The 24,255-nt window shown below is 38.4% G+C and overlaps 1 protein-coding gene across 6 annotated transcripts in view; it reads left to right on the forward strand.

Moving 5' to 3' along the window:
• The window catches only part of ehbp1 (EH domain binding protein 1), a 126,368-nt gene that overhangs the window by 37,293 nt on the left and 64,820 nt on the right, over nt 1-24,255 (forward strand). For 4 of the 6 annotated variants that reach the window (XM_039654159.2, XM_039654271.2, XM_039654413.2 and 1 more), the window contains exons 6-12: nt 76-257; nt 2,735-2,874; nt 4,095-4,187; nt 4,850-4,975; nt 5,982-6,258; nt 8,769-9,000; nt 24,049-24,227. In XM_039654159.2, coding sequence (XP_039510093.2) covers nt 76-257; nt 2,735-2,874; nt 4,095-4,187; nt 4,850-4,975; nt 5,982-6,258; nt 8,769-9,000; nt 24,049-24,227 — 1,229 coding nt within the window. The remainder of the gene's footprint in view (nt 1-75; nt 258-2,734; nt 2,875-4,094; nt 4,188-4,849; nt 4,976-5,981; nt 6,259-8,768; nt 9,001-24,048; nt 24,228-24,255) is intronic. The other 2 variants (XM_039654340.2, XM_039654575.2) reach the window with 1 other exon arrangement.

A 24,255-nucleotide genomic window follows, 5' to 3' on the forward strand; every position in this document is an offset into this window, starting at 1 on the left:
ATTAAATTAAAGTAAAAGTTTTATTTTTAAACAGTATTTTAATTTGCATTCTCTCTTTTTTGCGTGTTATTTTAGGAATCTCCGTCGGGTCGCCGGAAAGCGCTGGCCACCAGCTGCATTAACATGAAGCAGTACGCCAGTGCCATGCCCACACAGACAGACGTCAAGCTCAAGTTCAAGCCGCTGTCCAAGAAAGTGGTTTCAGCAACGCTACAGTTCTCCCTGTCCTGCATCTTCCTGCGAGAGGGCAAAGCCACGTAAGAGCAGCTCACTACACCTCCAAAACCAGCTGACTACACCCACCCTGAAGGAATGCTGCCACTTCAAATTACGCTCTCATTCCGTTTCTCAATACCTCACATTCCCAACATTCCTTTTCCTGGATCTCTCCCCCTCTCATCCCCCTCTCCAGCCCTTCTTCTCTCCCGTGATTTCATCCCGTCTTCATATGCACTCCTCCATATCTTAACTGTATGGTAACCATGGCAATTTCAGTTTGGACCTCAATTAGGACAAAAGCTATTACAAAATTGCATTTCTTAAGTGCATAATCTTGTATTAATCTAGTAGTATTACAGAAGCATCCTAACTCTAACTAACCTAAAAACAGTCTTAACTTTAGGACAACCCCACTGGTGTCCTAACTTCAAAATAAAAATAAAATCACATATAGCCCTGTCTGAGAATGACGTCACTTTTTTAATGATACAAGATGAGGAACAGCGATGTTTGATGGTGGAAAGAGTTTGTGAACACCCAAATGATGTGCTGCACTTGACACAAACACAAAACAATGACACAAAATTACAAATGCCTATGAAATAAAACGACTAGGCTTTGCCTTTTCTACCAAATTTATCATAATTTTACTTAATGAAAAGCACCACTTATTTAGTTTTTTCTGTTTTAATCTCAGTTATTTCTATTATCTTTTCTAGAATCTCTTTCTGTTATAGTTTTTCTGTTTTAATTCACAGCAGCTTTTTGCTTGTAGTTGGCTGCCTGGTAACAGACCTGAGAGTTGATTACCGAACTCGATGGAGGGGTTTAAGATTTTTTCCTTTTAAGTTTAAGATAATTGCCTAACTACAGATGAGATGAGATTTTTAAAGATAGGATAAGAATCCTAAATCAATATAAGATTTGCATCTGTAATACAAATTTGTGAAAAATCCTACATTTTTCTTGTCTTAACTTAAGACTGAGGATAGAAAGTTTCAGTAATATGCCCCCAGAAGTTTATCTAGGATACCGAAAGTATTTATTTAAAACTGCACTCTGTAGCTTTTTTGGGGTTAAAAATGATCCAAAATACATTTTTGAGAAAATACATAACCAGCCAGTGTTCAAAGCTATCTGTTTGCCTTTAAAAGCAGTAAGCTTGTAATAATGTTTTTAATTCCAGTGGTACTGGTGGATTTCTGCGGGAGATTCAAGCATGTCTTTACATCACATCTGTACACATAAAGGAGGAGTCTCGGCTAGTATACGCTATATTGCGTGCGAGGATGTTGGAGGCGGAGATTTATAGCCTTTTCTCACAGCACTTGATATAATTAAACTTATCAATTTGGCAGATCCAGAAAGGTTCAAACGACAATCAACAGTGAAAACAGATTCACCCGCTGTAAAATGCAAAAGACTTGTTCGAACTTTGGAGTGGCTACAGAAAAAAATAGACTGCAACCGGGCCCATGCGAAAACAAGGATGCGTATCGGAAGGACATTACTTTTAATATTATATTTATAATTAATTATTATTAATTATTTGATTTATTATTTTTATTTGAATAGTTTTTCCAAATTTTGTGCCCTGGGTTCTGTTGCTCAGAAAATGTCAGAAGATGAAAAATCAAATCCTGTTGGAGAGCTTTGTCCCAGACTTTGACATGTGTCACAGCAAACAGAAGTCGAATGGAATATTTCCAGCCACTGGCCTTGAGAGTGTAAATATCTTTCCTTCACTCGTCTCGCAATATCCCTGTTTCCCTCCTTTTTTTTGCGTCTGATCTCTGCCTTCCTCTAAATAAAGAAGGCAAGAAGCGTGTATGGGTGTATGTGATTTCACCCTTGCGCTATATGAGATATGTGTGTGTTTGTGTGGCTTTTGTGGCGTGTGTGTGTGACAGAGGTTATGTGGCGGAAGTGTAACCGCTCTTAACCCATGGGAATCATGTCAACAGCACAAATAAACCCCATTACATAAGTTCAAATAAGCTCCATGCCTGCCAAAGAAAGACTGGACCACATTCATAAAGAAATGTGAGATAGATAGAGAGAAGGAGAAAACGGGGACATTGGAAGGAAGAGAGGGAGTTAATCCTGGAGCGTTATCTCGCCGTGCTTGTGAATGCCCTGGCTGGAATGCATGTCCGTATTGCAATGCCTCTTATGAGCAGGACCATGAAGGGCATTCCCTTTACACAATCATCTCTCGCTCGCTCTCTCTCTGTCAACCTGGCTTTCTTCTTTCCTTCCATCCATCTCCTTCAGTGTATCAAAATGCTTTTTACACAAAAGCACATTGAATGAATGGCCATATTCACTTTTTTAGATATTCACCATATTTTACTATTTTACATCAAAATAAATGCTGAAAATGCAAATCAAGTCCTCAGATTCTTTCTGGGCCTACTGACGAACAGTCAGTCCGAACGAGTAGCGTGTGAAGTGCCTCGTTTATGATGATTTCACATCAGATTTATATTGTGCTTTTGTCTCTTTCTCTGTGTAGTGATGAAGATATGCAGAGTCTGGCCAGTCTGATGAGCATGAAGCAGGCCGATATTGGCAATCTGGATGATTTTGAGGAAGAGAATGAGGAAGATGAGGAGAACAGAGTGAACCAGGAGGAGAAGGCCGCCAAGATCACAGGTGAGACTTGCTTGATTTCATATGAAGACCCTTTATCGGTGGATTCGATATTTTTGTATAAACACAACACCACCACTAAGAGCTTTTCTGTTTCTAGTTGTTTTCTGTTCCTTTGTTTACTCTGTTCCAGTTAATTGTTTGCACAGTGGTTCACTGCAGTACAAATGCAGCGAAATGTAAGTTTTTCAGGATTTTTTTTGTATTCGGTTTTATTTCTGTTCTGTTTTATTGTTTCTTCCGTTATTTTTTTATTTAATTTTTAATTGATTTTATTCTATTCTTTTTCTTTTAGTTTATTTGTCCTATTATATTTATATTTAATTTTGTTTAATTCTTGCATATTTCTTTCGGATTCATTATTAGTTATATTATATTGTTTTATTATTTTACATCAATTATAGTCTTTTCTATTGTGTTCTCTTTGTTTTGCTTTAATCTATTCCATTGTTTTTGTTCCTTTTTTAAAAATCTATTATATTCATATTTATTTTCTAGAGATGTGGTTACTTTGGGCTGTTTGGTTCATTTGTATAAAGTGTACCGTATATTTATTTCTAGGTTGCATTTAAAGAATTAGAACAGATGTGTGTGGTTTTAAAGTCCCCTGTCAATTTCAGCGTGTCTTTCTTCACTCTTCATTTCTTCAGTCTCAGTTCAACTGTTTCATTTAAGCTAGAGTTATCCTTTTTCTTTTGTGGTTTAGTTTCTGTATGTATGTGCACACGTGTGTATTTGCCTGTGCATATGAAGACTTATTGCCCTTGTTTACTTTTGCTCTGTTGTGGTCAGTTTGTTTATTAGCTACTTTTATACACATTGCACTGCTTGTTTATGATGAGTATGATAAGGTCCATCCAACATATGTCCCGTGTGTAATATATGTTTGATTTGCGTGTGTGTGTGTGTTTGAGACATTGATATTACCCAGCCCCCCATCACTCCCCATATTGTGGAGTCTTAACATTAAGCCCATGTGCTTTCATCTCTTTATAAGTGTATGTATGGAGGTCCTATGGAAATGCTTGAGTTGTTTATTCATTGTATGCGTTTAGGAATCTCTTTGTTGCCATGGCGATGCTCTCCTATCAGTTTTTACCAGTTTGTTAGAGCGAAGACAAAGTTCAGTCTCTGTTCAGAGAGACCCACACACACGAGTGCGTATGTATTGCATACTTCTGATTGCATTATACAGATTTGAGTGTATGTTGTGCTGTTTTCAGAGATTGTGAGGCAGCTGAATGCTCTCAGCTCTATAGATGGAGATCCAGATGACTGCCTAAAGCAAGCAAATAAGCCTGCCTCCTCTTCTGAAGGTCTTTCAGATTTCACCTTCCTTCATTCTTTTGTTCATACTTTATCTCTGTCTTTCTCCTTCTCGCATCTCTTTGCCTGTACTGTGTGTTTGAGCGTCTGTTAAGTTCATTGATATTTTTTGCCCCACGTGTTGTTCTATTGTTCTCCTTATTTAGCGTTCTTCATTTGTGATCTTGTGCCCTCGTTCCACTTTCTGCAGTTTGTAGTGAACCCAGCTACCCACCTTTGTTTCCGTGACCATGGAGTTGATGATCCTGGAACAGGTCTTTAAAGACACCACTGGTCATGTGGTTGAGCGCTCTGATGGCCTAATATGGGTCAGGGTGACATGGTGGTGGAGCGAACAGAGACGTCACACCTTTCTTATCACCTCAGAGAGCACTTCAGTCTCACACCCTGCACACAGACTGTTTTTTTGGCCAGCTGGCTCATGGTGGGAGTAATAGTTCTGAATGAAACCCTACATCGGCTCTTTGGATCTGTAGGATTTTAGTGTGGTTCACTTCAAAGTGCAGATGTCAACCATTTATTCATTGGTTATTTTTTGTCAGTTTTGCTTCTTTTTAAGGTTTCATCTGTTCTTCTCGTGGATTGATTTGGACTTAATGATGTTCTCTTTTCCTTTCTTTTCTGTTATTGTGGATGGATGCTGACTGTTTAGAGCTGATCAGTAAGTTGAACTTCCTGGATCAGGAGGACCAAGACCAGAGCAACATGAGCTCTAACCCCTTCAATGAACCTAATGACCTGGTTGACCTTAATCCTTTTGGTGACCCGGATGAGGATGGTAAGGAGTGACCCTTGACCCTTTTTGTAACCCCTTTGCCCCCTTATCAACAGGGCAGGTTGTACTCATTAACAATCTGAGATGTGTGTTGATGTATTAAGTGAAGAGGGAATGATTACTGCAGCTGGATTTTGAAAATGTTTTAAATATACAAATGCATTTGATACTAGGGATGTGTAAAACTACATATTTTCAAATGCAACTAGTCAGTGGGTTGTCAGTATGACCCAAGGAACTAGATAGTCTTGAACCTGACATGAAATGAAAATTCACCCTATTTTGTAAATGCATGTTCTAGATCTTAATGTGAACAGTTAATCCATGTGCATTCTATTTTTTAAAGGGAACATCATATGATGGTTTTTAAAGGGCTCCTATTATGCCCTGTTACAAAGTCTTTATTTTATTTTTGGGGTGTACAAGATTGTTTCATGCCATGATTGTTAAAAAAAATAAGTATTTCACATATTTTTCATTATTCTCAGCTCCTCTCTCCCCAGTCTAGTTTAACGCGTCATTTTCGATGAAGTTAACAAAAAAAAATGAACTTTTAGAATAGCTTCATATAACAGCAATTTATTTTTGGTTTACACTGGACTGACACTATTGGATGAGAACTGAGCTGGTCAATGACATCACTATCACTGTCTCCAGCTGCATTATAGATGAAATGAACCCGTTAAATAATTGATAATCTTTACAACTGAACTGATTTCAGCTGAATAGTGACACTAAAGTATTTTCTTTAAGAGCTGCTGTACAGCGGAAATTAATTCTGTTTGCATCATTGAATAATGTTCCTGTTATCACTGTAAAGCTGCTTTGAAACGATCTGTATTGTATTAAATTGATTACAGGAGTTATTACTGTTTCAATCATAAGATTATTCAATTATTTTTTCAATTATTGTGTTTCTTCATGTTTATACATTTTATAGCACTGTAATCATGGCTTTAATTTAGATAATACAGGTGGGGATGTTGTGCATTGTTTTGTGTATTTCTAGAAGCATCTCCTGAGTCCCATGTTTGGCCCACTATCAAAGATCAGGAGCCTGTGTGTGATCAGGACACCACTTATCCCTCAAACCCATTTGATGAGACTGACACAGACCCAGATCCTTCTCAATGCGGGAACCCGTTTGACGAAGCTGAGTCTGAGCCCGAACCCCAGCCTAAAATATCTCCACCCAGAAGCAGCAAGAGAAAAAACGTCCGGCCGGTGGACATGAGCAAATACCTGTACGCCAACACAGCCAGGACAGAGGAGGAGGAGCTAGATGAGTAAGTCTATGAATTCTGGGATACACTATGGGAGTGGCCCTTGGTTACAGCAGAACATTTTAAGTGATTGTTAATTTAATTGCCAAAACATTTCGCTTTAGGAAGATGCACAACTTGTCCTCTGTTTGCTCTGTGTGCATGTGCATGATGTTGTGCATGAGCAAAGGAGAAAGCACTTGTCGGAAGAGAAGAAAGTGGTGAGCGAGTTCTTTCAGCAGGAACAAGGCTTCTGTTGTTCCCCACATTCTTTGGCCTTGTCTGTTCATCTCTGCATTTCTCTCATCCCTCACTCACTCAGTCACTCACTCACTCACTCAGAGTGCTCCAGCAGGGACACACGTCTCCAAACCTGACTTTATGTAGAGAAAATGAGAGAAGACGCTGATAACTTTTTAGAACAGCATTTATCTGAAATGGAAATCTTTTGTAACATTATAATTCTTTACTCTGACTTTTTAATTAATTGAATGCATCCTTGCTGAATAAAATAATTGTCTTTCAAAATAAAATCTGACTGGATCCCTGCATAAATATATAATTAAAAAGTTTCAGACTAACATGTGAGACAAGTTGCACTGCTACCACTAAGTTCTACCGGATCTGGTAGCGCTGGGGGGTGGGGGGGAGGGGGGGGGGGTTAATCATAAACGTAATTTAATCACAAAATTACTGTTATTTTGCATTAATAAGTGCCGTAACTAATAATGTTACATGTTTACTTGTTATAGCACAGAGCTTGAGAGAAGATGCAGATAAAATGAACTTTTATTAACATTAGTAATATATAAAAATCCTATTTAAAAGTAAACTAATTAAACTTTCAAAAGGTTGTACAAACCCGAAAATGAATAACATAATATATATATATATATATATATATATATATATATATATGTGTGTATATATATATATATATATATGAAGAGTTCAGATGCAAAAGCCTCTAAATGCCATTTGAAATTTTCTTCTTTAATGATGATTTTTATCAAACTTGTATATTTAAGTTCAGTAATTTCACTTAAATAACAATTAATAGGTAGATATCATTGCCATTTAAGTGAAATCACTGAACTTAAATATACAAGCTTGATAAAAATTATCATTAAAGAAGAAAATTTCAAATGGCATTTAGAGGCTTTTGCATCTGAACTCTTCATATATATATATATATGTATGTGTGTATATATATATATATATATATTTCTGCCACAATACCATGGTTACAGTTACTGATACAACATTAAATCCATAGTGAATGCTGGTGATTTGTGGACAGAAAAGCCTTCTATATCTTTCACGTCAGTGCTGTTTGATCTGATATCTATGGTTTATAGTAGAGAATTCTGCGCTGAATTCGAATTCTTCTCTCTAGATCTTGCAACGATGTTAGTAATACTGTGCCGAATTCAAACGCTTCTCAGTGGATCTCTCACTGCTGTGTAGTAACATGATCACATGATTGATACAGGCCCTCGACTGAGAATAAACCTGTTCTGAGCTTGCGCTGTACGGTCTAATATTGGTCTGAGCTGATTCACTGTCTGCGCTTCACAGCTCAAAGAAGAATCGCCGTTTCGATTTGTATGCCATTAGAAGTTTTTCATATGCAACAGAAATGGCAGTTCTTATCAGATGGGTAACTTGTTGGACACAGTACGAACACTAACAAAGTTTAGTCGCACCTGCAAGAAAAACGGTTATATTTTTCTAAACAAAAAGTTTACGAAATTTTGTTGCAAACTGATCATTATTTTTACAATTTTGATAGGTCACAGGATTGGCCTAAGGAAGTTGTACTTTACATGAGACATATTTAAATCTCTCTCTAATACCTTCTTTCTAATTTGCTTTCTATCTTTCTCTTTCTGTCTCTCGTCCTCTCTTTCACCTCCAGTTGTTTTGACTGCACTCTCCACGTCTTTCTCTCTTTTTTTTTTTTACTTGTTTGCATTTCTGTCAGCTCTTTCCTACCTCCTTTCTCATTCTCTCTTGCTCTCTCACTCTCTGTCTTTGTCCATAAGCTTGGAAGCTTGGGATACTTTGTCTTTAACCTTGTCTTTCAACTGAATACCTGCTCAGTCTTTTTTCCTTATTGTGGGTGTGTGTGTGTTCATGTATGTGTGTATGTCTGTGATGAGTGATGGGCCTTTACACAGCAGTGTGTATTGATGCCAGCGGACGTCTGTGTCCGCCTGTCAGTGTGCTCTCTGACGAGGCCACAGGTCAAAGTTCATAAGACGTGACCTCTGGAGCACCTGGCCTTTCTCGCAGTCAGCAGAGCGTTTTATTGGCTAATGATGCTTTCTAATGCCTCCTTTACCTGAAGACAACCACACACACACACACACGTAACAGACAGACAAGTGGAAAGGTGCTGAAAAGCAAAATATTTGAAACAAAAATTTTTTGCTAATTTGACAATTACATGTTAGGTGAACAAAAGCACATACATCACCAATTTGCTTGTTTAAGCTTCATTTGCTAATACAACAAATTGTTTTCCCACTCAGATCAAACCCGTTCTATGAGCCCAGGTCCTCCACCACAGACAGCAACACCTCAGATAAGAGCACCAAACGCCGGGCCCCTCAGGCTCCTAGTGCTGGACCCAACACTGCTGTGGCCCCTGGAGGCCCGGCACCAAAAACTTCAGCTCCTGAAGGAACGTCCACTCCACCTGCCCTGGCACCCTCAGCTGTCATAGCTGTGATTGGGAGAGAGTTGGCCTCATCTTCACCTAAGGTAAATCTCCCTCACCACATTAGGACTTGATGCGGAAAGACTGAACGTCTCCAGAGAGGAAACGGATCTTAAAAGAACAGAGGTTAAAGCGTGCAAGCAGACCATCTATGGGACAAGCCGGTTTCCACCATATCTTTAATGTACACAATAATAATCTTTTACATTGTAACCCGCCTGTAGGCTCATATTACTAATGCGCCCTTTAAATAACAAAATAATGGTGCAGTCTATTTCAGTTGCCTCAAAATAGCAACGTGCCAGCAGTGTGCCTGAACACATCTCGTTTTCAGACCAGCCGCAAATGCATTTGCTATTTAAACAATGTGGCGCACGATGTGAAAAAGATAACTGCATCGTGCTGAAATTAGAAAAAAAAAAAAAAACGCCTGCCGCCGTATTGCGCCGTGTCTATGATAGACCCTTGGATTTTGACCAAAATGGTAGTTTACAGACCAGTCTACCTTTCGAAAAAGGCTCCTATGATGCTGTCCAATTTGGCAGCTCACTATACAGACTTCATTGATCATTCTTTGTTAGATAAAAACAGCCCTAACCTGCACTTTAAACTATACTGTATTTTTGTTAACTTTATACTTCAAAATTTTGAATATTAGTGTAAAAAAAGTATAGTGTTGGTAAGATTTTTTAAAATTTTTTGTAAAGTCTTATGCTTACCAAGGCTGCATTTGATCAAATATAAATTAAAAACAATAACATTGTGAAATACTTTTACAATTTAAATTAACTGTGTATTTTAATCTTTTTATTTTTAAAATGTAATTTATTCCTGTGATGGCAAAGCTACTTTTTCAGCATCATTACACCAGTCTTCAGAGTCACATGATCCTTCGGAAATCATTCCAATATTCTGACTCGTTACTCATGAGTCATTTATTATTATTATCAGTATTGAAAACTCTAATGCTGCTTAATACTCATGATGTTTTTTTTTTTTTTCAAGATTCTTTCAAACTTAAAAAAACAGCATTTATTAGAAATTTTGTAACATTATAAATGTCTTTATTGTCACTATTCGGAGAGGACATATTAAATTGATCAAAAATATTAATTTCTTTCAAAATTTTTTTTTAAAAAAATCTGAAACTAGACACTTGAATGTTAGTCTAAGTTTGTTTTAAAATCTCAATTTTAGAAAACTGCCCGTGAGGATGTCCCTGTAATATATGCATACCGACTTGTGATTGTGACTTGTGAAACATCCAAATCACATGGTTTTAAAGGAAAGTAAATTTAATAGGGGCGAGTCATTGTGATATTTCCTTCAGGAAAAGGCGAATATAGGTTTTATTGTCATCTTTACAGGGTCTTTATTTCGTCACTTTATTCCAACAGCACCACATTTCTTGTTTTCCCCATTCATTTCACTTTTTGACATCCTGGACCACTCACTCCATCCCTCTCATCTGCTTTCTGTCCTCTTCCTGCACGCTTCACTCCGAGCATTTGAATACCGGCATGTATTAGCTGCTCTGTAGGATCGTTATATATGCATTACGATTCTCTTCACTCAATGCTTTAGTGAGTCTAATTAACTGGCTCTGCGGTCCCTCTCTGGCTGAGGGTGTGGGGCGTAGGGTGCAGGGGGCGAAGGGAAGCCCACCGAGTGTGAATGAGAGCAAGGATGGCGTCGGGCTGCTGCAGAGGGGCTTATACATGGCCAGATTAAATCCCCACAGGCCGAGTGTTTTTATTTACGCCTGCGAGTGTGTGCGTTATAATGTAGTCCATATTTAATTATAGCGAGGGGTTTATCACAGCACAGCACTTGTGTGTGTCCGCGCCTGAGAAGACCTGCCCAACTTAAACATTTAATTACCCAAATTCAGTGGCCTGTGAGGACACACACACATAGACATCAGGAAAATAAGAACAACTCCTCAGAAAAGGAGGTTGCCTTCAGTTGCCTTGCCTTCAGTTGCCTTGTGAGTAAACCGTTGGGCTCATATCAGATCTGTCTGACTAAAACCAGAGGGATTGGTCCGTCAGAATGATTCTCAATGTTGGGTTTTTGATCGGAGATGTCATATTTCCAGCAGAACCCTATTTATTCTGATCATGTGCTCCCTCGATCTCTATCCCACACCCACTTTGTACGGATTATGATTTCTTTCTTTGACTGCATGCGGAGGTTGTTTCCTCTGAGTGTGGTGTATGAGATGACCTTAGCATGAAAAAAGTCAAATGGGATTAGTTAGAGACACATTCAGAATAAAGATACAGGGAAGCCCAAAGGCCTTGTTTATGAGTCTTCTATGTGTGTTTGTGTTTGCTGGAGGAATCCCCTCAGACACGCGCAGACCTGAGGTGAGGCGGAAGGTGCATGTTGAAAAACGAATGAATAGGACACCTCCATAATCTCTGAAAAAACACAAAGTAATGGAATTGTTGAAAATGTTGGAAGTAGTTTGTGGATTAGAGCAGCCCTGAAGACACATGCGTTCACAGAGAGAATCTGGCGTGTGTGAATGGTAATGTCATCATGGTTTTGTAAACACAATCTGGTATAGATTTGAATATTTTCTAAAGGGCTCCCCTTTCGGTTCACCGTCATTCGTCATTCTGCTTACACATCCTGATATTTGAGCTTTACAAATCTCAAAATGAATATCCATTTTACATACTGTACATTTCATCTAATTCATTTTAAAATGATTGACATTAGTTTAGCATTTTATTTGTAATTAGACAGTTTTTGCTGTTAACATGATTTTGCCTTGTCAAATGTATATTCATTAGTTCTTTAGCTAGCTGATTCTTCTCAAAAACACAATTTTGTTATTAATGTATCAAACTTTTTAAATTAGCACCAAACTACTAAATGCAGTGCACCTTTAAGTGTGTATTTATTTGAATTTAGATTCATCTAGCTTACTTGCGGTCTTCTTCTGTCTGGTAGTTGCCTCTTTACATGTAAATTACAGTAAGTTTAGTAATTTTCACATTTTATTTTCAAAGGATGGAAAGATCTAGATCAGGGGTCAGCTTTTTTTTCGCATTCCAGATGAAACCAGACAAAATATATATAGTTGTTGAAGCCTCAAATGTAAATTTTACTCTTCCTTAGATGGTAAAATCTAATCATACAGTACGAGAGTGTGTTATGACGGCTCCTGTTACCCAGATATGACAGCACTACTGGAGCACGCATCACGGCAGAGAAGCTGAGCATCTCTTCAGAATGCCGACGTGCAAACTGCCAAAAAATTAAGCCGAAAGTTTGGCTGCTCAGCACAGTCAACTTAATTAAAAGTAGTGACACTAAAATGATCTTAAAAATTAGATCATTCTGAAAATTAAGATCATTATGAAAATGAGCTTAAAAATGGTACTTCATGACAAAAAGGTTGCCGACCCCTGATCTAGATAAACTTATTTGGCTCTCAAGAACTTTTATAAATTAGCATTTCAGGATGCTTTTTTGTTGAAGAATTAATCTGGACGCATCAAGGAAGAGTGGAATAGGATGTCTTGGGCTGCGAAAAAAGAAAGGGATGTTCTGATTCACTAGTACATCTTTTTCTCCTCCTCTTTTTTATCTCCCTCGTCGTTTGTCTTTTGCAGCAAAGCGTTTAACAGCAGTCTTCCACACAGGGACGCACTGATCTGAGGATTTTCATCAGTTCACGCTTCATAAATTATGGTCTGTATTTTAATATAAAGAAACGGCAAACGCAGTCACTGTAAAGCTCTTTAGATTTACATAAAGCCTTCCGGAGTGAGCCGGTGTCGTCTTTAGGGGCCAGTTCTCTCACAACCAAGACGAAAAAACTCAAAGTTTTGAGAAAGATGTTAGTAACTTTGTGCTGTCATGTTCACTTTCACTTGAGTTTTACTTTATCTGTCTTTTACCTCAAAGAAATTGTGACTAAAGAATGTAGCGCAGTATCCTTCCATTTTCTCTGATTTTATAAGTTTATGAAAAGGTTCTGAACTAGTAGAACTAATCATGAGACCAAATTAAATGATGGTGTTCATGACCTGAGAGCCCACATTGGGAGGGACAGGGCCAGGTTACACTCTTTCATTACACTTCTTTGTTTTCCACTCTCTACCGTCTGATTCAGACTGCAACATAGATAAATTGAAATTAAAGTGAATTAACATTATTTAATTGAGTTCGCAGATGGCAGTGGCATTTTTTAATTAGTTTGTGTGAACACTGGTGGGTTTTGACTCCACATGGTCGTTTCAATGCTTCTGGTCTTTTTTTCTCTTTTGTAGCATCAGCCCTTTCAATGTTTTGAACAAGGATGAGAAGTTTAACAATAAGAATTTAAAGAGCACTTTTAAAATAAAGTTGTTCTTTGTAAAGGTGGGGTATGTGATTTTTTTTTTTTTCTTTTTTTTCTTTTTTTAATCCAATCCCTCCAGCCAATCCTTTCCAAGACCACCTAGAATCATTGGACAGTAAGTGCGTCAATCGAACGGTCGTACCAAACCCCCCCCCCATCCCCCTCGCACCTGTGTCCTTTTCGTGCGCATACTCAAAGCTTGTGACCCAGACACAGTAAGTGCAAGTCAACCCGGTACACAGAGAGAGAAAGAGTAAGTGCAAGTTGCGCATCCATGTTCTTCTAATGGGTGGTGTCAGGGCCAGCATTGGAGGGAAGAACTTTTGAGTTGTGTATTTTCAAAATCTGCTGGTCATTTTGCAAATCCCATACCCTACCTTTAATTATAAATACTGCATTTTTTATTTTGCATAAACATAACACATGCCTATATACAGTATATATATATATATATATATATAAATGTATGTGTCTGTTTACTGTATATACAAATACATATCATATAAATATATATATATAAACTTTTTTCTCCATGACTGTAAATTACACTTTTCAGAAAGGCAGCTTTGAATTACAAAACCTCCCGCCAAGCTTGCTTTTCGTGCTCCCTATTTTACCACGGTCCAGTTACCCCCCTCTGAACCCTGGGCTGAGTCCGAGGGAACATGGTTAAGCCCAGCTCGATGCCCGGTTCCGCTCCTGCACATGGACCGCCCGTCCCTTCAGAGACCTGAGGAGAGGCCACGAAACCCCTACTGACAGAGGGGCAGTAAGACCCCAATAGTGCCCTCATAATCTGTGAAACTCTACCAGAATAATCTCCCTCAGCTGGCCCTCTACCGCTGAGTGATGCAGGACTGAACCTGAGAATCTGAGACTCTTTAAGACCTTAAGGCCTCAGGACAGAGAGAGAGAGAATGTCTTAGAGCTTTTATCTGTGAAATCACTCCATTTGATGAAAATATAAATAAAGTGAGGGCTATTTGGGCAGAGAATGAGAGAGAGAGAGAAAGCATCCTCTTCAAAGCATCTGTGAAAGATGTCTGTGCTCCAAGAATGTCACAAGCATTAGTGTACTGACTTTACCTCAGGGAAACTTTGTCCAGGTGTGTGTTTTGGCTCAATGTGCCTATCCTGATCAGATTCTGGGCAAACGTAGAACTTGTTCCCCATCCAAAAGGTTTTGGATGGACCTCATTTACCTCTTAAACGGCTTCTGCATCCCCATCATCGGATCTGCAGCAGTTCACAGCATGGCAGTTAGCATTTCACTTCTTAGAGGGTCTTCGAGCCATCGGGGCAGGTGTGTGTGAGTGTTTTGAGCCTGTTACTGTAATACCACTATCATTATCCTTCTCTCCTGCGTGTGTGAGTATGTGTGTGAGCTCAGTTCATGAGTTAAGCACTTGAAGAGCTCTCCAATACCCACGTTGACTTGCTACACACAGGCTACAAAGCTCTCGGTAATCTTCCTGTTGTAAGTCCTTAGTTTTATCTGCCAGGGATTACACTTCTGGCTTCAGAGAAAGAGAGAGGGAGCACGAGAGTGAGAGAATGAGAAAAAAGGCTGTGAAGAAATGAAAACAAATCTTTAGTGTAATCTCTAGAAACAATACCTGTTTGAGTGGGGAAGTTGGCCGGCTGCAGATTGACCAAATCGCCTTATTCAGCATGTTTGATGTGAACGAGGCAGGTGTATGCGCGTTTGATGATTGTGTGTGTTCATTTGTGTACACAAGGATCGTGTCTGTGTGCGTGTGTTTGATGATTGTGTGTGTTTGGTTTGTGTGTGTTCATTTGTGTACATAAGGATCATGTCTGTGTGCGTGCGTTTGAGTGTGTGTGTGTGTGTGTGGGGTGGTGGTGTTGGGTGGGTGGTTTTAAGGCCGAGAGCAGTTTGAATGACATGGTGGAGATGGAGAGAGTAACTTTAGATTAATCTTCTCATGGTTTCTCCTCTCCTGAAGGCGTGTGGCCTTAAACCCATTTCAACTGGGAGAACCTTTTAACCACAGTCCTCTGCATACCTCCCTGCACTGATCAATAACGGCCCCCTCTCAAACTTGTCTTTCAACCTCTAATACCCCTGCCACATACACATATTGTACCCCTTATTTAAATCAAGATGCAATTTGGACCTCTTAAAGGTACCAAATTTGACATTTTGTCATTTATTATTTTTTTGTATTTTTATTTCTTTAGTTTAACTTGTAATGTTAGTCTAGGTTAGTTTAGCGTCATAATGCAGTTTTAAAGTCCCCCTGTAGTAATCTTTGATCACCAAAATGACATTTAAAAGTTTTTTCCTGTGAAAATAGCTTGAATGTAACTACACACCCTTACTTCAGTTAGTATACTTGGATCTATGAATATGCAAATTAGCCCCGTCTCCACCCCGCATCACCCCAGCCCGGACTACCTGTTCCACTCGTTCAACTCTGTCTGTCTTCAAAAAATCAGCATCCTTACAAATGCTTTGAACAACATTAGTGGAGAAAGGCATATAATTCATCATAACATCGTAATATACATCATACCGGTATTCATAATTAACCTGTTATATTGCTACATCTACCTGATTTTTCATACCAACAGAAAAATATATTGTGATTACCTGGCTTCTCTTGAGACTTACCTGCTTTAAAGAATAGTTAATGATATGTTAAAGCCCCGCCCCCTTGTTACAGGATTGGTTACGATGGATTTTAAACCGCTTTTTTGAGACCGGCTTTGGTTCACTGCAGTTTTAAAGAGAAAATACTCAGCAGTGATGATGTAAAATACTCAGCAGTGATGATGAATTTGCACGTAATTTTAAAGCATATTAAAAACACCACACAGACATATAAACAACATTAAAAAGTAGATTTTCTCCACAGAGGTTTTTTAAATGACCCACCTTTTGTCTGATCTGTAGACTTACTATACCTTGAAGGGTTTTACACGTAAAAGACCACTGTTGTGATTGGCTGACCACAGCATACTGGTGAAGTTCACACTGTCGTTACATCCTGTGGCAATAGAGTGCTGAAGTTATGATGTCACTTTGTAGGACAACTCGGAAGTTAGAGGCGCATGGGTTCCCTTGATCGAAAAGCTATGCATTTTCCACATAGACTTTTGGAAAATCACTGTGTGCAACAAAGAGTTGTGATACATTTTGTCTATCAAGATAATCTTTACAAGTTAATCCAAAATGTATACATTTTGAAGCCTATATAAAGTAAAAACACAAGCAGGCACAAATAAAGTTTACAAATCCACAAGCATGTTATAACTGGTGTGTTTTATGTCATAGACCAAAACGTGAAAATATTTACAGGCTTTTCAACTGGAAGTGCTAAAATGCTAACTCACTTTCGCGGTTTGGCCTACAAAGTGACCTCATAACTTCGGCACTCTTTACGGTATTTCAGAATGTAAAGTAAAAGAAGTAAAATAGGGATGCCTGAAGTAAAAGAGGGCTGCCCACTCTCACGCATTGACCGTGAGACTCATGTAATTGTCACTTTTCACATGCTCTCACGCCACACATCCATTTTCTCACGCAATTTCTTACCGAAATGTATATTCCTCATATATAATATCGACCAATCAGTGTTTTTCAGCCACGCAAACAGGTTAATATAACAGCTGGAGAACAATTGTCGCATAACATTTACCTCAAGAAAAGCCATTTAATGAACATGATGGGCTATAGACCATTTCACAAGATGTAAACAACACTGGTCCAGAAGCACTTCCTGTTTCAGTTTTTTAACACTACATAAAAGCTGGGATAAAATACAACCAACAGAACATTTAAAACTGAATCAAAAAGTTAAACAAACATCTTTAAGATGTTTCTTTACATGTGAAATAAAGAAAACAGTTACAAACTGAAACAGGAAGTGTTTCTGGACCAGTGTTGTTTACATCTTGTGAAATGGTCTATATAGCACGTTATTTTGGCAAGAAAAATGAGCTAGAGAGTATTTTACTAATTATGTGTAGGCCTACCATATTACATATTTATTATATTTTTTTACTTATATCATTAAAAATAGTTGTTATTGTGATAAAAAAAAACACATTATATTTCTTTAACAAAAATTATTACATTTTTACATTTGACGGTGGGTCTCCCTTCCAAGCAATTTACTAGCGTTGCCATAGGAACACTTCGGCTGCCAGTCACTTAGTAAAATCAACATGAAAAAAACGTGATCAAATCGTGAACCATGATTTACCTGAAAAAAAATTGTAATAAGATAATTTTGCCATAATGCCCAGCCATACTTGAGGATGAGTAAATTCTGAAATCATTTTTGGGTCAATATTCCTACAACTAAACAGATTCTTCAAAATATCTTCTTTTTTGTTCTATAGACCAAATAATATTATACAGGTTTGGAACAACATGAGGGTGACTAAATGATGACAGACTTTTTGGGTGATCTATTTTAAGTCCTATTAAAAACAAAAAAGTAAAGAAAAAAGACAAAAGTATATACACACAAATTGATAAACTTGGCCAGATTACAAATTTTTCTTTCCTTTTCAAAAAAAATAGGAAAAATATAGGGCATCACTCACTAACAATTATTTTAATTGATTGATTTTTTTTTTTCTATTGTATATGTTCAAAACCTTTTCAAGTACTCCCAAGTGCTATATGAGAATCACTGCATTTAATGTGAAGTAAACCTGGCGTTGGTCATGTAGAGAGCTTGTCGATCTGTTGCTGGTTAGGTTTTTATGTCTTTCATTATCTTAAGTGTGCGTCTCGTCTCATCTCTCATGCGTGATTCCGTTTGATGGTGCGAAACATGCCACGGTAAAAGCTTTCCTTCCTGACTCCATCGATCCCGCTTCACACTCCGGCCGACGTATTGACGTGGGCGTGTTTTGATCAAGGCCTCGTTCAGATAGGGGTAACTTTGTAATTATATTCTTTTTAATTGCTTTCGCTTATCAGGGCTCTCATCTGCCAACGAGACCGTACCTCCGCGGACAACGATCTGACGGTAGAGTGGAGCGGAGCACACCTGATGTTTCCCTCTCTTCCTTTCCTCATCCCTCTCTCCCTCCTCCTCCTTTGCGCAGTATTACTGCTGCTCTGCTCTTAATGAGTTTCCGTGTGCATTGCGGATTCATTGATAAATGACAGCTTTATCAGAACAGATCGCTGAACTTCGCCTCCTGTAATTTGTTTGTAGAGGAGTGTTGTCTAAAGCAGATTAGCGCTGTATAGATTTAGTTTTCCTGCTCTACACACCCTCTCATCCCTGCTTTAACTAACAACGCTGCGTCAACACAAAAAAAAAATCTTTTATGTCTAGATTCGCCTTAGTAAATCACGTTTTTTTTTCATTGGGTTTGTTTAGTTTGGCGGTAATTTGAAGGTTGTTGTTCTGTGCGTGCGCTTTGGCAGAACCGTTCGCATATTGATGATGTTCAGCGTTACAGTGATTTGAGTGAATCAATATGTTTCCTGATCGACTGCCTCCCTCTATCACAGAGCTAACCCCGTGCCAGTCGCCTTTTTTGCTTTTTTTTGTGTCTGTGTGCATGTGTGTGCAGGCCTCGCTAGATAAAGCTCATTTACAGTTCAGAGTTTTGGGCTATGCCTCTCCACCGGTGTTTTCACCGCCTCTAACGTTAGATTACACCACATTACACATGTATAGCACACAGGCGCGTGCGGGAGATTTGCTCTCGCTCGTATCCTCCCAAATTTTCTTATGTTTTAGCGAGGGCTGTTGTGTTTAACATTTTAAAGCCGTGTAGCTTAGCATGGGAAACAGGCCCCGGAAATGTGATTTAGTCATGCTCGCATATTTTGTGTTTTTGTACAAGGCCCAAAAAACACCCCCTCAGCCTCAAGCTTAGGCAAATGAACTTCGCTCGTTTCTGTAAGAAAACTTGGTAAGTTTGTCATTGGAAATGATGAAATTCACATGAAACTGGTGCTGTTTGAGCAGAGGGAAAACATCTTTCTTTGTCACTTACAATCTAAGGAAGCACAAGATATGAATATACTTTTTAAACTTACAATCTTTTTATAGCGTAATTTGTACATTTTCGATCTGAAAGATCGTATTGTGCTGATGACTTGTTGAATCCCTTCTTTTATTGATCTTTGTCAGATATGACAATCTCTTCCATTTCAAAACGTTTCACATTGGAGAGGCCGCAGCTTTGTGATTTGAATTTCCATGTGGGCTTCAGTGTTTCCACTTTTGAAATGACACCGTATAATTATAATAGTAATTTGATATTACTTTAATGTCTATAATATGCGTTCCCGTAGCATCATGTTCCATGCCAGTTCTCCTTTTTATAATTGAGCGTTTGATTTGGTTCACAGCAGTTCAACGAATTTTTCACAATTGAATATCCAAGGTAATTGGAAACGATAGTAAAGCCAGGTACGGAGAGACACATTTAGGGACAATTTAGTCATTAGATTCAAGGTGCAGTTGATTAATTGAGAAGCAATTAGAGGAAGCAAAACAATAATAAACAATTGAACACCACTTGGCGAATAGCAGCTAATTCTGTGAGACAACTCTCTGAGATCATAAAACTATTCTGGGTGTGTAAGAGAGTTTAGAGTGCTGGCATTGTGAATGTGTCTCTCTCTCTCTCACACACACACACACACACACACACACACACACAAACACCAGATAGATGTTGAAGCAGGCATTTTAAGTGGATGTGTGATTGAAGCTTCCGCTGCTGTTTTATTGCCTTTTTTGTGTTGTATATGTGATTGCATCAGTTTATTGAAGTCTTTTTTCCTTGTATTTCTGTTGCAGTTTACAGAATTAGTTTGAGCCTTAGAGGTCTATAGGTTAAAATGTTTAGTGTGACAACTGGGAAATGTAATTTGAAGAGCATATTAATGGAATGTTCAAAGAACGACGGGTTTGAGCAAAAGACTACCGTTCTGATCACATGAGCTCTTCTAGTTCGTCTGCCAAACTCTTTCTCACGTCTTCTTTTTCACCCTTCATCTTTCTTACTCTCATTCAACACAGATTAAGTTTTCCCCCTCCTCATCTCCTTTTACCTTCTCCTTCCTCCTCGCCCCTGTCCTCCACCATGTGTCAGGTGTGTGTGTGTATGTTCACTGCCATCATGAATAATGAATATCTTTTCTGTCTCTTCTTATTTTTGGCAGATGTTGAAATGCTGCATGATTTTTTTTTTTGCTGTTTTGTTTTTTTCCCTCTCTTTTTGTGTGTGTGTGTGTGTGTGTGTGTGTTGGATAGCGATGAATGCAGCTTCATTTTAATATGTTCTGTTTGTAGGAAGAAACGGCGCTGTAATCCTGTCCTCCAGCGCAGAAACACGCCGCTGCCAATCGTTTATTTTTCTCCTCCTATCCCCACACCCCCTCCCCCCGCGACCGCTGCTCAGGGCAAGACAGCGCTGCGTTTGATAAGTACACGCGCTCTGTGACACCAGAAATCCCTGTCAGTGTTGTTTCAGCAGACACATGTAGTTTTGAAAGAACATACACTCTGTGCTGTGAGCTTGTGAATCAAGGCAGAACTTTTACACAGTTTCATCAGAACTGTTTTTTTGTCCCAGTGCTTCATCATCTTACTGAAATCACTGTTATTTTGTGAATGCACAGGAATGACTGGAATTTGGTTTAGCCATTAATGTTTTTAAAGAACCTACAATGGGATGAAAGTTTTGTTTTATTCCAGTCTGTAAGTGCTTTTTATAATCTGAGAACAATTCAGATGTTTTGTAGTGTTGGGAAACATTTTGTTAGTTTACAGAAGTGTTCAGTAGTTTATCTCTGAACCATGTATTTTACAGTAAAACATTCAGCAGTTTACATGAAAAAATTAAATGTACAGTGAACAGTACAGAAGTTGATCTTTAAAAAGAACAGTTCAGTTTAAATTAGTACTAATAGTTCAGTTGAACAGTTTAGCAGTTAACATTTAATTAAGCAGACAAGTTTATCTTTAAAAAAAAGTTCTGTTTAGCAATATTTGTTTATTTAGCAAATGTATTTGTTTTTTATAATGGGTCATATCAGTCATTTGAGGTAGTTAACCCCTTTTTCCAGCTGTGCAGGATGAGTTAAGTAATGGGTCCTGGGAGTTAAACGTGTCTTGGTGTGTCAGTTTGACTGTTTTCCTCCCGCTGTAAGGGTGCCACAGGGCACTGTTAGCCTAAAGAGCCGAATGCTCCTAAACGGCTGTTGTCTTCTAATTGCTTTAATAGCACCTGGCCGGTAATCCCAGGTAATTATTGAGCTGAAATTAGACAGCTACTTCAAACATCTCTTAAAAGGAGCAAAGACTGCCTCAGGAACTTACAGCTCTCTTATCATGCATGGCAGAAAAGTGACATGGAAAAGTGGCTGCGCGTTTTGCATTCGTGTGGAGCTTAACGTGTTCATCCCCGCCCCCATGTAGCATGTTTGTGTATGCAGGGAATACATGTGCAGTATTCAGTAAATCACTGTTGTTGATCTCTGATTGAATATGAAACCTTTAAATACGAGGATTTCGCTTTTCATAATTAAAAGCAAAGCATCCTAGTTTGAGGTCACTTAATAGATTGGGCCTATCACAAAAGAAACATCAGTAAAACGAAAGGAAGCTTTACTCATCAATAACGTTCTCCTCCTAAATGAGCTTCAGACTATGTAAAATGTGTTTATTTTTGCTTCATAAAATAATACAACTGTTGTACTTTATTGTTGGGTGTTTGTTTGTTTGTATTCGTCTGTGTTTACTGTTGTAGTTGCTTCCTGAGCATTGTTATTAGACTGTTTGTGTGCACGCACATCTCTTTCTAGAGCAAAAAGGAGCTCGCCCCAAGGGCCCCTCACTTGACTTTTCCCTCCTCTTCTTTCAAGACAACCTTAACCTTTCAGATTGTGCAGAAGGATGTATAAACACACAAATAACACACTTGCCCTTGGTGGCATTCATTTGGATCTTAGCATTTAATTATGATAATCTAAGAGGCAAGCATTTGAAGAATTTAAAGGAAGTTACAGCTGCACCGTTTGCCAATCTACTCAAACCACACTTTTAGGACGTCACGGTTCTCTTTATAATATCATTGCTTGTTTTTTTTTTTTTAATAGTTTTTGAGTTTTGGTTTCTAATTTACATAAGTCCCCTCAAAAATAGGCCCCTCTTTTTTCAAGTCTGTGCGTCCTTGAAAGCTCCTGCAGTAGCAAATTGTGTCCAAAAGGGGGCGTTGTTAAGCTACGTACATGCGTGAAATGTTGACCAGCTAATGTATAGCGCTCTTATCAGGGGAATGACAGTCTCTCTTCCTTTGCACACACACAGATCCATTCGGATACCTGTCCTATGATAATGTATTTCTGCAGGATGAGCACTCTTTTATAACATGTTAGATTTGTATTTAGATGTGGAATCTATCAGGCTGCAATTCATCAGATAGCTGCAAGTTTTGTCTCAGGCTATTTGATTATTGTTATTAAAAAGTTCTTGTGAGGAAAAATGCCAGCGTGTGCATGGCAGAATATGAATTTCAACGATACGTATCCGTAACGCGGCGTCTCCATTTTTAACGGGATTATGTCCGAAAGTGGCCAGACTCCCGGTGCGAAGGGGTTTCTGCCGCTTTGTGTTTCTGGATTTGCGGGATTAGAATTCTCATTCCTCCATTTAGTTGGACTCTTAATCCAGACTGATACAGCTTCAAAGGCTGGTCTTTATTAATCATGTGTTTACATTATCCATGGTCATACACACTCCTTACAGACCAAAGCTCTCATTAGAACGAGCATGTAAGTCTTTTGTGTGCATTTTTCTGTGTGTTTGTTCAAATTAGGCAGAGGGTTCAGGCAGACGCGACTTTTAACAAAGCTAAGCTTACAAAGCTAATTGGAGAGAGATGGGTTGGATCTGATGTTCTTCATTGGAATTTAAAGGGATACTCCACCCAAAAATGAAAATTCTGTCATCATTTACCCTCAAGTTGTTGCAAACCTGTACGAGTTTATTTCTTCTGCTGAACACAAAGGAAGATATTTTGAAGAACGATTGAAACTTTGGCACCATTGACTTACATATTTTTATTTTTTTTTCCTACAATGGAAGTCAATGGTGCCAAACAACTGTTTGGTTCCAATCGTTCTTCAAAATATCTTCCTTTGTCTTCAATCGAAGAAAGAAACTCATACAGGTTTGCAACAACTTGAGGGTGAGTAAATGATGACAGAATTTTCATTTTTGGGTGGAATATCCCTTTAAGGACTAAAAGAAAAGAGAGACAATAAGAGGGTTATATGTGTACCAGTATGTGTAAAAGAGAATAATAATAAGAAAAATTATAAGAATAAGAGTATTTGTATAATAGTCAAGGCTTGGGCTAAATGAGTTGCATGTGATTTGGGTTACAGTTCATGTTTCCGTATAATTAAATGTTGTGTTTCTCTAATTCCTTTCCCTTTTCTGCATATATTATGCAACACATTGCTATTGTGTACAATGAAAATGAAAAGAAAAACAACAGAAGACATTGACAAGACTAGCCCGGCAAAGACATTTTCGGACCACTGTTTTGCATGCTCATGAATATTGTTTTGGTTATGTACACTTATTTATTTATATTGAATGTATTTCTTTTACTGTTATGATAAATAAATAGTCTGTGAGATATTGATATTGAAGTCAAAACTGACATATAATTGATTTACTTCTGTAATTATAACCTTCCCTCTTTTTATCTGTTTCTGTAGCCCAGTCCAATTCCCAGTCCTGTTCTTGGTGGGAGGCCGAATGCAAGTCAGTCCCTATTGGCCTGGTGTCGTGAGGTCACGAAAAACTACAGAGGTGTCAAAATCACCAACTTCACCACTTCCTGGAGGAATGGACTGGCATTCTGTGCCATTTTACACCACTTCAGACCTGAGTTTATGTAAGCCATGAACGTATATGACAATACA

Source organism: Pimephales promelas, chromosome 15 (assembly GCF_988280905.1).
Source record: "Pimephales promelas chromosome 15, fPimPro1.hap1.1, whole genome shotgun sequence".
Lineage (NCBI taxonomy): Eukaryota > Metazoa > Chordata > Actinopteri > Cypriniformes > Leuciscidae > Pimephales > Pimephales promelas.